At 48.9% G+C, this 14,700-nt stretch overlaps 1 protein-coding gene across 1 annotated transcript; it reads right to left on the reverse strand.

The window, feature by feature from the left end:
- Window positions 1-2,143: 2,143 nt before the first annotated feature.
- DRD4 (dopamine receptor D4) lies at window positions 2,144-11,693 on the reverse strand. The gene is made up of 4 exons (XM_033063130.1): window positions 11,388-11,693; window positions 3,724-3,836; window positions 2,830-3,377; window positions 2,144-2,429 (listed from the first exon to the last, which is right to left on the reverse strand). Exons 1-4 carry the CDS (start codon window positions 11,616-11,618, stop codon window positions 2,227-2,229), a joined length of 1,095 nt encoding a protein of 364 aa, XP_032919021.1. The 5' UTR covers window positions 11,619-11,693; the 3' UTR covers window positions 2,144-2,226.
- Window positions 11,694-14,700: the final 3,007 nt, after the last annotated feature.

Genomic DNA, 14,700 nt, shown 5'->3' on the forward strand with positions numbered 1-14,700 from the left:
AATGTCACTTGTAGGATCCAGCTGGTCGGAATCAGATGGGATCAAGGCCAAGGTGAGCACACATGGATACGGGGCTGTCCTGTCCCTGCCCTGTAGGAGCTGCTGCTAATTAGACACGTGCTGGCCATTAGGGAGTTACTTGCTTTGTTCACAAAAACAAAATAATGTAATTATGAATCTATTACTTCAATAATTAAGCTAATATTTTATTTGTTAATTAATTTAAACCTTTATTTGTGGTTGGAGACCTCAGAGGAGTCTTGACAGGCGCACAAACCTCTGGTTGTTTGGTTGGGTTTGTTTTTAGCTCCAGGCATAGCCCTCATAAGGGGTGACAGCCCCCATAAAGGGTCACTGTTGTTTGCTCTGGTTGAGGGGTCACAGCCCCTGTGAGGGGTCACTTGCCCTGGCTCTTGTTTGCTCCAGTTTCGTGATAGTGGATGAGGACAGTTGTTAAGCTCCAGGAAGGGTCACCTGAACTCACAGAGTGACCCAACCCAACATCATACACGCTGTCAAATGGAGAAAATTCTGTCCTGAGAGAGAAAAATAACATGGAAAAGACTCAAATGTGAATTCCATGGAAAAGACTAGAGGTTTCTGACAAATCTGTTCCTTCCCCTGTGCATCTTACAGGTCTGCTAGATTGCATTCCATGTGTTCCAAGGCAGTAGGAGCTGGTTTTCCATCTCACTTTGTGGGGTCTCTGAGAAGTGCCTTTGGTGGGTTTGCCAGCAACACCAGCTCCTGAGGGGCATGGGTCACAAGTCTCCCTTGGAGGGACGTGACAGGGCTCCCACAGTCCATGGCAGGTGGTGAGTGTTACTTCCTGGCTGTTTCCTGGGAAAGTTACTCATCCTAATGCAGAGCTGAGCAGGCCCAGGGGGCAGCACTGCAGTGCCATCCGGAGTGAGGAGCTGGTGGCCACAGCATGCAGCTCTTCCAGAAGGAACCACGCTTCCAACAAAAGCCAAGCAGGAACTGAGGCAGGATGGGAGCAGAAATTATCTGTGATACTCCTGGGAAGGAAGAAACAGGCAACTCCTTCCATTCCCATAGCAAAACACTCATTCCTGCTTTCCAAAGTAATACTTTGGGAATAGATTCTGCTCACAGTTAAATGCTGATTGCTGTTGTCTAGACCTTGGAGACAACTAGTTAGTGAGAAGACAGTCTTAACTGAGCCCACAGTAACACAGCTCATTTACAGGGTTTCTTGCATCCTGCATTCAGATGCAGCAAAGACAGCTCCAAAGCAGCAGCTCTGGAAAGCCCAAGTGCCCTGGTACCTGGGACAGCTGTGCTCCAACCCAGCAAGCAGCAGCTCAGAAATGCACAGTATAATCATGTGGGAATCGAGTCTGCTGATGAGAAATTGAGCACTTGCTATTTTCAGTCAAAGGAACACTCAAAACATCCCTTTTCTCTTCTGCTTCCAAGCAAATTCCCTCCTGGAAAGAAACAATCCTATACAAAAATCATTACTTGGAAGACTGTAATTTTCTGCAATATTCTTTTTCTCCCCTCAGAGTCTCAGCAATGATCATCACCTATCCCACTGGTTGCTGTGGCTGTCACTGCATGCAGGTTCACCTAAAGGTATAAAGGATTTTTTCCTGAGGCTGGAAACAGTTCCTGGCAGGAATCACTTGGCTTCACAGGAAATTCTGGAGCAGTAGCAATAACATTATGGTGCTTTTGTAAGACTCTTGTTAAACATGAGTGAAATCAATATTTAGGTTTAAAATTATCAAGGATAAGGGGAAAGGAGGTTGCATAGGTAGATCCACCCTCACCTGGCATGTAGACATCTGGAAATGAGCTCGGTACCCTTGTCTGGCATGTGGACATCTGGAAAATGGGCTTAACAGCCTTTTTTCCCCCAGACTCGTGTCCATGTCACCTCACAGCCCTGTTAATACCACCTCAGATGCCAGAAGATTAGAAATTACTGTTATTATCCCTGCTTACATCAAATGTTAAAGAAGTGGCTACACTTGACAGTTTCCAGTGGGAAGAGGTTTCAAGCTGCATCCACTGGCCCTCACCTGTAACACCTTACTACAAGGACCCGGGGAGCCCCTTCCTTCAGCTGCCACCTCTCCTCATCCTCCGCTCAGCCCCAACAAAGACAGCAGACCAGAGGCAGAAATAGATCTTTAATGAACTATACAAAAAATGAACCACTGTTTCCTCCTGCCCAGTGGTTCCTCCTGCATGGAGGGCTCAGCAGAAGAGGTGCAAGACTTTGTGGAAGAAGTTCCTGAACTCGGCGTTGAACACGGTGTAAATGATGGGGTTGAGAGCACTGTTGACATAGCCCAGCCAAGTGACAGTGCTGGTGACTTGAGGGGGGATGGAGCAGGACTTGCAGAGAGCCCTGGTAATGTGCACCACAAAAAAAGGTGTCCAGCAGAAGAGGAAAGCACCTGCCAAGAGGATAATAAAGAGAGAAGGTGATGTGAATGTTCAAAAGCCTGAGCCAAAAAAGACAGATACAATTCAGGCACTCAGGGAAAAGGTAGCAATTGTGCTGACATGTGGAGCTGGGCTTATGCCCAGACAAAAATTTGGGATGCCTTTCTTGTCCTAAACATTGATGAAAAGTCTTCAGGTAGTCTCGCTTTGGCTTTGAATGGAAAATATTGGGAGTCACAGGTTTGCCTTGAGGGAAGGTTGGGTTATAAACACTGCATGTGTTCTTTCCCAAGGGTGGTGGTTTTTGGCACTGCTCTGGATTCACCCAGGTCCTGCCAGTCTGAGCACTGTGGTGGGACCTTGTGGGGGCACATTTCCCACCCTCCCCAGCCATCCCTGGCAGCCACTCACCGACGACGACCGGCAGCACCCGCATGGCCTTGCGCTCCCGGCCATTGATCTTGGCCCGCTTGCGCCCGTGCCCCGGGTGCGGGTACCTGAGGTGTGGGTACGACACAGTCTGGATCCCACTGTTCATCCCACACTCCCCAGGGATGCCAGCACGAGCATAGGGGCTGCGCTCCAGTGACCCCAGCCGGGTCTGCTCTCTCTCCATCAAGGTTGGGGGGTGATACAGCTTCCTGTTGGCTCCATAGATGCAGCCTCTCAGCTTGGCCTTCCGGGCTTCTTCCCAGCGCTTGAGTCCTTGGAACATGCCACAGTACAGAACCAGCATGACAGGGCACGGAATGAAGAAGGAGCAAATGGAGGAATACACGATGTAGTTGTCATCCTCCAGTTGGCACAAGCTGGGATCCCGGTCTGGGACGTTGTTGAGGCCAAATATGACTGGGGATGCCACAGCAAAGGCGAATATCCAGGTGGTGGATATAAGGATCAGCTGCCGCAGGTCAATCTGTCGCCGGTTGTAGTTGAGTGGGATTTGGACAGCGATGAACCTGCCAACACAGCCTCAGGTGAGTCGGTCCTGGTGTGGTGGTGGTACTACTGGTAATGCAGCTGAGGGGCCCCAAGCTCCCTGTCACTGTCCTTCCCCCCAGTGATTTACTTTACTAACAGCTGAGGCCTGGGCTACAACCAGAACAGCCAAGGGGCAGCTCTGGCTCATCACACAAGGAGCTTTCAGCTTGGCCACCACCGATGGGACACAAACCTGGTGGTGGAGGACATTAGGGCAGAACATCCTCCTTAGGGAAGGGCAGAATCCTCCCTGCTTGGGATGCTGGCAAGGGCCTATGGAACCAACAGGCTGCCCAGGCACAGCCAGAGCAGGAAGCCACTCACCGATCCACGCTGATAGCACACAGGTTGAAGATGGAGGCTGTGCACAACATCACGTCCATGGTCATCAGGGCATCGCACAGCACTGTGCTGAGGGACCACACTCCTCCCTGGAACTGAAAAGATCCCTGGTGTCAGCAGGTGCTGTGTCCTTTAAAATGACAGGAACAAGGCCATGCCTGGGTGCCTCAGCCACTCGTTTCCTACAAACAAGCAGCCCAAAGCTGAGTGCTCCTCCCACGGCACAGTGCTCCCAGCGCAGCAGCCGCACATGGCAATCAGCCCCACACAGAGCCCTCAGCCTGCTCAGGGCTTGTGGTTCTGGCCTGTCTGGAGAGCTGAGCCCTCAGACCATCAGGACAGCCAAGTGAGTCATGCTGGGCAGAGAAATGGACACATCACCCTTGAGTGAGGGCAGGTACCCCCAAATTCCTCAAACCCCCCATTCAGGGCCCCAAGATCTGCCCAACAAGGCAGTATTGGCTGCACAGCATCCTAAGCTCAGTCCCCAAGCAAGCAAGCAACAGAGCACAAAGCTCCTCTTCCACTTCTGTGTCTCAAGTGCTTCAACCCCCTGATGTTTCCTTGTGTTACACAGCTGTTCCACCCTGGCAGGCCAAGCACAAGTCCAGCCTCTGGAGACCAGGTCCAGACAGGGAGTAACAACCTCTGATTCTCTCCCCATGGCCACAGGCACCGGGGCAGAGCAGCAGGGAACAGTGTCAGTGCTATGAACCACCTGAAGGGTTAACTCGGCCATCCTTGGTGATTTTCAGCTCAGTTATGTCTCAGCCAGCAGCACAGGCTCTGCACAGCCCATAGCACAGGACAGGCAGCAGGACAGACAGAAGGACAGCAATGGCTGATGCTCGTACAGCCAGACACTACTTGTGGCACTTTGTTCCAATCGAGTGCTTGTCTCACCCAGGTACAAACCCACCTCGTTCTTTTAACATTAAAGCACTTTTTAGGCTGATATAGAAATAGGTCACTTCAATCCCATTCCTGTGCCATTATTCCCATGAGCTCCTTGAGCACAGGCAGAGTACTATCAGTTTGCTCACACCTGCACAGGTAAACCAGGAAGCTCAATAGGCTGTCACCACAAGGGAAGCAGGAAATTTTTCCTCTGAGCTTGAGACTGTGAGGAAAATTCCACCATCCTTTGAGTCCCTCTGCAGAGAGAGGTTCAGTTAAAAACCCAACAAAATATACAAATAAGTATGATTTTAGTGTGGGTGTGTGGGCTTATTGTTCCCACATCACAACGTTCTGTGGGGATTCTTTTTTTTAATGAATGAGGTAAGAGATGGGATTTTTAGTTGCTTTAGAAAGTGTGGTTTATTTTTCTTGTTTTTTACAGAAAACGTGAGTTTTTGTTACAGGTGTTGAGAGCATGGCTAGAAGTCACAAGACTTATGGTTACAAGGTCTTTTAAGGATTTATTAACCAATAAAATGCTACCAACAAAGATATTTATGTTTCTAATCCAATACTAAGAAATTTTGTTTAATTGCAGTGTGACATTTCTTAGCCAATCTTGTTTTGACGCAGAGACTAATTTTAAGACTTTTTGTCATCTTTATAACTACCTTTGTTCCTTCTATATTTTAAACTCTATAGCTAAATTTTTTTCTACACAATATGTCTCTGCTTTAAGCTTTAAATCTACATTCTTGCTTCTACCACCTAAGCTTGAAAAAAAGGTGCTCAGTAGCAATGGTTCTTTGTCATGTCTGACTCAAACGCTTTCTTTTGATACTGCAAAGTACCAAAGTACTCTCTATGTGCATTCATTAAAATATACATGATAAATATTACTATATAATATATATTGCTACATGTAATGTATTTAATATTCTATGTTGTTTATTTACAGATAATGTGCATCATCTAATATATATAATCAATTATATATTTTTATCTATTGAAAATGTGCTGCAGAAAATTATATATACATATATATATATATATATATATATATATATATATAAAAATCCCAGCATATTTTCTCTGTAGCAATAGCCAGCCAGTGCTCATAGAGTCTAATGTTGCTGCCCTTAATTGTTGAAGGTTTCAGGGAGCAGGTATGGATTTGTTCCTGTACTGGTACTGAAGAACAGGTTCTGGTTTCATTCATCCCAGCACAGAGTGGACCCACATGGGGAACACACTCCACAGAACACCTGGAAGGTGTCGAACCCCAGCCCCTGCCAGCAACAGGGCAGGCAGCTCTACAGGGATTAATATCACCCAGTAATGATGTCAAGCATAGGATTATGATTAGAGGAGCTGTAAAGCCAAAGGAGTCTCTGAAGTAACTGTTTTGCTATTTTTGTACAGCATCTCCTTGAGATACCTCCAGGGGAGCTCTGGAGTCAGACGTGAGTGCTTCATTCAGCCTCTTCTCTAGCATAATGCAGAAACTCCAAACTGAATTTGGCACCTGAATCATCAAAAACCAAATTTCTTCCAAGCTCACTGGGATCTCATCAGGTTCAGTTCAGCTTATGAGAGAGAAAATTTGATTTTGGGCTACAGTTTTCCAAACCTGTTTGTGATTTGGGAGAACTAATTGATTCTGAAAAGGACAAGGGCTCTCGGGCTGCAGCACCTTTGAATCATGTGAGATTAAAGTCGGGCACTTTGAAAATGCTATAAACCCTTCCCTTTCCCTACCAACCCCCAAGACTCTGGCTTTGAGGAAGATGCAAGGAGAGAACTTCCCATTCTATGGTGTTTGTCACCCACCCACCTTGGCAAAACGTGCCAAGGACCCCTCTGATGGGAGAGTAACTTTGGATAAGCGGCTTTGCTGGACCATGTGATTAAGGAGTACCTAATTCCAGGAGGCTGCAGCAGATTAGCCCATCAAGGTACACAGTGTTTAGGGATCACAAACAGCTCAAGCTTCCTTTAAGTGCACCAGAGCAACTGCACCTTCAGCAGCTCTGTGGGTTCTCCACTCTTCCAGAATGCAATGCAGAAGGTTTTATAGGATGGTGGATGGCAGGAGACAGACTTGGCTTCTCAAACACTCTTGCAGGTGTCTTCCTAGTCAGCCACTTATTCCTAAGCACAGCTGATTTGTAAGGAAAACTCTGCCTCCTAAACCAGCATGATGCCAGAAGAGCTCCTGAGGGCAGGATCCAGGACAGAGACAAAGGTTTTAGTCCTATTTCCACTGATACCATCTCTTGTCTCAGTCCTGCCACAGAAGCCTGAAAGGGAATTAGGAGATGCCCAGCTGGACTTTGAACAAGCATCTGCCTCAGTGCAGCCATGGCTCAAAGACATGGCATGGAGTAAGAAGGCTGTGACACGAGTTGGAAGAGGAATAGTCCTTGCCAGTGGGCAAAGCCCAGAATCAGAGCCAAAGAATCGTCCCCATGTCCACCAGAAGCTGTCTTGGGGCTTTTTGCCGTGAGTTGTGACAACTGTCACAGTCCCCAGAATACACAACACAGCCTGCAAGGGGAGAGGAAGAAGACGGAGTGGGACACAAGACAGAGGTGCCTCATGTCTGCTCTGATGTTGTTTCTTAACTTAAATCATTGAGGTCAAGGTTTTCCAGAGATCATGAGCAAGCCTGATCATCTACCTGAGACATTATGAGGACCAAGAATTCCAAGTCACCTCTCCCCAGTTATTGGTATTTGAAAAAAAACCCTAAAGACTGGTTTGTAATTGCTGGCCTATCTCACCTCCCTGGTATTTTGTGTGGCTCAGACATCAGCAAGGCCCAGATATAACATCAATTCCCACTAAAACTGTAACATTCTAGGAAAGACTAATCCCAAATCCTGCTGCAAACAAGCTGACATCCATTCATAGAGAGCCAGGGGAAATTTAGAGAGGGTAGAGGTCTGGCTTCTCACTAGAAGAGCTGCATAACAGGCACACAGAAAATACTGCAAGAAAATAGATGTTTGGATACCAAACCAGTGACAGCCTGAAAGTTTTAGGCAGAACCCATCACCCTCACCAAGATAAGAAGATAGCTCGTGTGATTTTTACTGGCTGCTCTGTTATCGTGCCTGCTGGGAACACTCATCTTCCCTGACCTGGAGAAGGAGCCAGGTAAACATGCAAATCTGCTCAAACCGTTTCCTCTTTTCCATAATCACTTACACAGGTCTTAGTGGCAAAGATGTTTACATAACCAACACCCTCAGCTCCTGCCAGCAGCTTCCTGGCTCAGGCCTGTTCCACAGCTCTGCTGCTCGGCAGGATTAGCAGAGAGCTGATCACAGGAGGTACAGGTGCAGGTACAGGTACAGGTACAGGTACAGGTACAGGTACAGGTACAGGTACAGGTGTGGAGCTTGTCCTGGTATCTGCCCTAATTGCTGGGATGCCTCCACTAAATGAGGATGGTATCCTGCAAGTATCCCAGAGTCTTTGGGACTCCTGCCATTGTCAGAGTCTCTGGGAAGAGGAAGCAGTTACACACAAGGCAAGCCTTTGGAGCCATACAGCTCCCTCCCAAAGCCCACCAGAGCCAAGTGATATCCTGCAGTAACTCCATAGCACCATAGCTCTACTCCCTCAGGGAACCCCTAATTCAGTGCTACCAGCGCTCCAGGCACTCTCTGTGATCTTCTCCTTTCCTTTCTTCACATGAAAGCAGAACTTTGCTCCTCAGGAGTAAGAGTTAATTCCTGGGAGTGCCCCAGGCCATCTCCTTCCCCCTTGCTTCCCATCATCCCTGCCTTTCTGGCACTGGATTGATTGCTGGAAAGCACTTGGCACAACCATCATCAGAAAGTCAGGGCTGGCAGAAGAGCAGTGCAACTTCCCCATGGAAGTTACCATTACCTCTCCACATGATACTGCTAAGACCTGAGATTCCCAAGAAAGCAGGAAGGGAAGTGCCTTCTGCCCCCTAGGACAGGCAGCTGTGTGGTAATTACAACTGGAAAACATTGAAACATGTCTTTGTTCTATATTTGGATGACACCAGAGAAAGAGGGTGTGTGTCCGTAATTGCTGCCAGTGTCTGAAATGAGCTTTCTCAACACCCAGAAATAAAAGCCAACATTAAGGATTCTCCCACTGTACTCCAGCTTCTGTGAATGGCAGCAAAGAATCATCCACATCCCACAGGAAGAAATCCCATCTCTACAGGAGTTTGGAGGAGATCTGTTGTTTGTGAGGATGTCGGATGTCACCTCAAAAGTTAAGTCCCTCCTGCTGTCTTCTAAAGCCCTGACTTGGAGGAATGTTTCCAAAACTGGAACACAAGATGCCACCTCACAGGAAAACAGCACAAGGTGAGCAAGCTTCTGCTGAATGAAAAAATTCTCAGTTTATTGTTCTGTTCCTGCTAAAAAAGCAAAAACTCACCGCCTCAGCTGGTTTTTGAGTTTTCCAATGGGCCTTCAGAGTCCACCTTTACTGTGTTGGACTAAAGTTTAAAACAACCAAACAAAAACATCAAGAATGAAGATTGAGGTTAACATTCATGACTGTCCAGGCCATATTCTCAGTGGCTATTATGTTTGGTACAGAGTGCAAGCTGAAACCAAGCTAGTTTTAAAGAGCAATCACTACACCTTGCATCCTCCATCCCAACATCTGAGTTTTGCCTCCAAGGGAAAAAAAAATAAAAGAAACCACGATAATTCTGTCCTTTGGCATGGATTCAGTGGTTACTCTCCCTTCTCCCTATCTTATTTCAGAACAAAATGAGCTGGAAATCCTGCACCAGCATACAGGAGACTATTAAAATTAACATGGGCATCTGCAGGCTTTGAGCCCACAGAGAAGCTTCTAGGCATGCAATGGGAACTGCTGCAACACTGGAGCTGGAGTTGCTCTACACATCAGAGCCCCACAGCCTGCTCCAGGGGGCTGTGACTGCTGCACAGTGCTCTCTTTCTCTCTCTCTGTACCCGATCAGCACTTCCCACACCTGCTCCATGCATTCCCTCCGAGCGCCAGGAGTGCAAATCCTGGTGCCTCTGCTGTTCTGTGCCTCTGAATGCCTGCCTGGCTGCAGGAGCTGCACAGGACGAGAGGGAAAGACTTCTGTCATACAGCACCTTCACTCCCTGTGTTTAATATCCTGGGAGCAGAGACATGGAAGAATTCCCTCACAGAACTGATGTTTATGGACAGCCATGGAAGTGAACACTCCAAGTGTCACCACAAGCTGGACAGCCCCAGTTTTTAAAGCTAGTACAGGTATGAACACCCATTTCCTGAGAATCCCGAACTTGTGGAATGTCTGTGGTATTCAAGGAGTGCCCCACAATACGCCTGCCCCATTGGAAGAATTTTCAGAGGTACCCCAGAATACATTAACCTGTATTTTATATATTCCAGCAAAACTCCCACCTGCAGGCAAAAGGAAACCACTCTGGTGTTAGTGACTGCTCATAGAGAGACCTGGGGACCAAAGGCATTCAGAGACAACAGAAAGAGGAAGGAAGAAAAGGGATCCCAATTAGCAAAAAGCAGCTAAGAAGAATGATGAAGAATGTGCTTTTCTAACCAGCAGAATGGAGGTGATGAGGAAAAAGCAAATCCACCAAAACCAAGAGCACAGTGGAAAAAGAGGGGACCTAATGCTCCAGGTCTTCATTTGTTCTTCTCATCCGTCCCCAGATGAACCTGCTGTTCCACAGTACCTGTCTTCAGAGAGGTCACAACGTCCTGCAAAATCCTAGGATGAGGTAGAGACCATCCTAAGCTCTAATCTGCAGCCTGCCTTGCTTAGTGGAGGGCAGGCCTGCACAGTCAGGGCCTGCTGAGCCATGGGGTGCTCTGAATGGCTTGCGAGAGAGGACAAGAGGGGAGATGCTCTTCCACAGCTGGGAAGAAGATCCACACCACCAGCTACCACCAGGATGGGTAGAAAAACCTGGAATTTGGCCCAGTGGATGCTTTCATCCTCTTGAGCAGGGAAGGGCCACCAGCTGGTACTAACAGGTTCTAAAGCATGCCCCCGCAAGCACAAGGGTTTATTCATGCCTGGCAGTAAATGACAGAACCACTCAACCTCGGCAATGCCTGTTCTTTCCCTCTGCTGTCACAGTCTTGGGAGTGAATAGGTTTTGGGAGTGAACAGCAACTCTGCCTCATGTCCCTGAGCTGGCTCAGGCCTATGCCAATCAACAACCTGCCAGCCAAAGCCACCTTGGTGAAGGGTGACCAAATCCCATCCAGCTCCCAGAAAAGACAGCTTCTCTTTCTCAGCAAACATAGAAAGTTGTTTCCTTGCTAAAGATCTCCCTTTATCACCAAGATCTGCTCAAACAGAGCACAGCACCTGTCTCTTCCTATCCATTGCTGACGGCAACCTGGACAGCAAGGCAAGGGACAGCCGCCCCTGTGTGCCTTCACTCGGGGCATCTCCACCCGCTAGGGCTCGGACGGGGATGCCAGGAACTCTCCCGGAGCCGGCTCCGCTCCCCGCCGCCCGCGGTCCCGCAGCGCCCCGCGATGCCGCGACGCTCGCAGGTACGAGCCGGGGGGGTCTGACCGCCACATCCCGGGGCTCAGGGCTGTCCCGAGGGGGGAACACTCCCGGGGGGGCGGTGGGGAGCAAGCCCGGAGAGCGGCTTTGACCCTCGGTACTTGGTCTCTTGTCCCCCCGCTGCCTCCTAACCTGCAGGCACACAAGCCCCAGCCGGCCGTCCCCCGGTGTGCCCGGGCTGTCTCACCTCGGAATAGACGTAGAGGGGCAGGACGAGGAGGGCGAGCAGCAGGTCGGCCACGGCGAGGCTGACGATGAAGTAGTTGGTGGTGGTCTTGAGCGCCCGCTCCGTGCACACGCTCAGGCAGACGAGCCCGTTGCCGCCGACGATGAGGAGGATGAGGAGGATGCCGAACACCAGGGCGGCGATGCTGTGGCCGGGTGCGGCGGGCGGGGGTCCGGCGGTGCCGTTGCCCATGGCCCCGCGGCGCTGCCCCGCGCCCCGCGCACGGAGCCGGCCCGGCCGCCGGGAGCTGCCCGCCGAGCCGCGGGAGGAGCCTCCGCCGCCGCCCCGCCCGGCCCCGAACCCGGCCCCGCGGGGACAACTGGGTCACCAAGCGGCTTAAGGGGTGCTGGGGGGGGGGCAGGCTCCCGGTGTCCCGGCTCCTGGTGTCCCGGTGTCCCGAGTGCTGCAGAGGTCTGGCTGCGCTCTCACATGGTCTTGCTGTGCTCTCTTGAGCAAAGAATTGGGATTAGTACAGATCGGGTGAATAACAGGGAAATCGTGTTCCGATGTGTGTGTAGAATCTGGTAATGTTTAGGTGTTTGTAATTAAGCGGAGGGAAGATCCAGACAGTCCGTAATGAAATTTGAAGATACAGCCGAGACAGGATGCTGTGAGCATCTTGGAGCACAGAGTAGGGATTCAAAGTGCTCTTGGTAAGTTGGCAAATGCAGGATGCACTTCAAAAGGAATTTTGCACCTTACCCATGCTTGGGCAGGAATAACCACGGCAGAAATGTAACATACAGGAAAAAAACAGATAGGCAGCAAGTGTGTGAGCAAAGATGGGGCAGCGGGTCATGAGCTGAACGTGGGGGCTGGGACGTCCTACTGCAGAAAATGAGAGAAAAATGCTGTTTGAGGGATACCTATGCGCCTGCAGGATCAGGAAGCACAGAGAGGTGTGACCTCCCATTTCCAGCCCAGGTGACAGGGAGGTGTGGGAGCTGATACAGGCTCTGTGGGCATCTCTGCAGCTGTGCCACCAAACCTCAGCCCCGATGTTGATGCCAGGTGAGCATTCAGATCAGCCTGGTGTTTGTGGAAGGCAGTGGGAAGAGGAGGCATAGCAGTAAAGGGATATTTACACTGCATGGAAGGGAAAAATACATTATTGGAAGCTTTTTATGAGACAAATTGGTTCTAAGATCTGTTTATAGGCTGCAGCTATCAGAGTTTCACCCAAATTGTTGAGACTTGTGGGAGAAATCCTCTCTCCAAGCTCTGCCCTTGCTGCGCCAAGTTCCCTTTTACTCTGTTTTGGAAAGGGTCATGGTTACCCCTCACCATGTGCAGCCCTGGTGTCAGCCACAGGACACAGATCCAAGCACAGTCCTTCCCTTGGACTGGACTAACCTCAGCTGATCCACACAGTCTGTTTTGCCCAGCTGCTGCTGCTCTGCAATTTCATACATGAGTAGGAGAAAATTCCTTTGGTTTAAGCACTTGGACAACAGCCTGGTTGGCTAAATTCTGCCCCCAGAAGTGGGGCTTCCAGGTCTTTTCTAAAGCCAGCAAGAATGCCAGGTCTTTAGTAACTATGGAGTTGTACCACCCTGCTCTCCCATCCCAGTGAAGGCTGCCCATCCTCATGTTGATCCCAAAGCTCATGGATTTGTTTTTCCAGTCATCTCCCTCTTCTAGTGTGCAAAGACAGGAGAGACAATTCCACCTGGCCTGAGTGGGGCCAGGTCCTGCTCTAAATCTGTCACCAGCACTGGAGTAGGTACTCACATACCTGAATCTCTACATTCTTTTTGGGAATGGTTTGTGTTGGACTCAGGAGGACACAAGCATGGTTGCACATCTGCCAGATTCAGAACTTGCTGATACCATATCTGCTGGGAAGTTCAGGCAGGAAGATGGTTTCTATCATCTGGTCACAGTTTTTCCTATCTGGATTTGATCCCTAAAGCCTGACTCCTGACATGGCCCTTACTCAGTGAGGGGCTGGGGCAGTGGAACCACTTTCACTAGAGCCCTTTTTATTCTGACAAAACAACTCAAAGTAGTAAAATGAGGGCCTGAAGTGCACTAATGAAACTGTGTGGACAGAATACTCTTAATTTATTTCTTTTTAAACCACCTGAGCAGCCAAGAGAGTAGGATGGAAAAGTGACTGCTGTCCTCCTGCCTTCCACAGGGATTAGTGCCATTCCTCTAATCCCCTTTAACAGTTAATTTACATTCATTATCTCAATTTTCTCTGTGGGTTAGTGCTGAATTACTCTTAATTCTCAGTGTGGAAGCTCATATTCCAGACTAACAGGGCCTTAATCCTAAACTAGTTTAATCCTGGAGTGGATTAAACTAATGTGAAATAATGCTTTTGACTTCCAGAAGTGAGTAGCCATGCAAACCACTAATTAGGACAGTGCTTCCGTGGCAAACAGGCTACAGACATTAAATACAATTAATTTCTTGGATAAGAGGAACTGCCCTCCTAGCAGAGGAGAATGAAAGTCTATTTTGCATTAGCATATCCAAAGAAGTCATGTGGTGTCACTGCACAAAAAAGAGATGACAAAGGACAAGTCATGGGTCACCCTCATGGAAAGCAGGAGGAGTTATGTCAGTGTGATGGACTGGGAATGCTTAGAGCGCCTTTGGAGAGGGTCTGATGTGGCTGGTGTTTTGGAACAACCCTTTTTTGTTTGGATGCACAGCCTGCAGTGTCCTCATTCCCACCCCGCTGTGACAGAAGCTGTGGAAGCACCACAGCTGCTCCTTATGTCAGGAAAAGGGCAGCACCAGGAAAACACCCAAACCAACAAACCACTTTTTGGAGTTTTTTGGAGGGTTTGGGAAAGAAACTCAGGAAGATAAGCAGTGTGGTTGATGGCTGTGGTGGGGCTGGTCCCCGACCAAAGGAAGTTGGTCCTCTACCAAGGAGCCAGGAGGATTTGATTCCCAGTCAGTTCAAAGGATCAGGAAGCTTGTGAAGTAAGACATCTGTCAGAGTCTCCACAAGGAGATGGAACTTTTATCACCATAATTTTTCACATCTGAGGCACTACAAATTTAAATAGAAAAGGGGAACAATGCGGCTGCCAAAGTTTCAGGACAGATGTGCCAAACTCAGCTGATGAATAGTGCCCTGATAGCATCAGCTCTCCTGGCTGCCTTCAGGTTCAGGACAAAAGGAGGAAAACAAAGAGCTTTCAAGTCCAATCGTGTTCCTTTTATTTGCTGTATTCAGCCGGGCAATTCTCTGTGAGACACTCATCGGCAACAAAGCCATCCTCATTTTCAATCCCCTGTAATGCATTTCTCAGAA

The sequence above is a fragment of the Catharus ustulatus genome, chromosome 6 (assembly GCF_009819885.2).
Source record: "Catharus ustulatus isolate bCatUst1 chromosome 6, bCatUst1.pri.v2, whole genome shotgun sequence".
Lineage (NCBI taxonomy): Eukaryota > Metazoa > Chordata > Aves > Passeriformes > Turdidae > Catharus > Catharus ustulatus.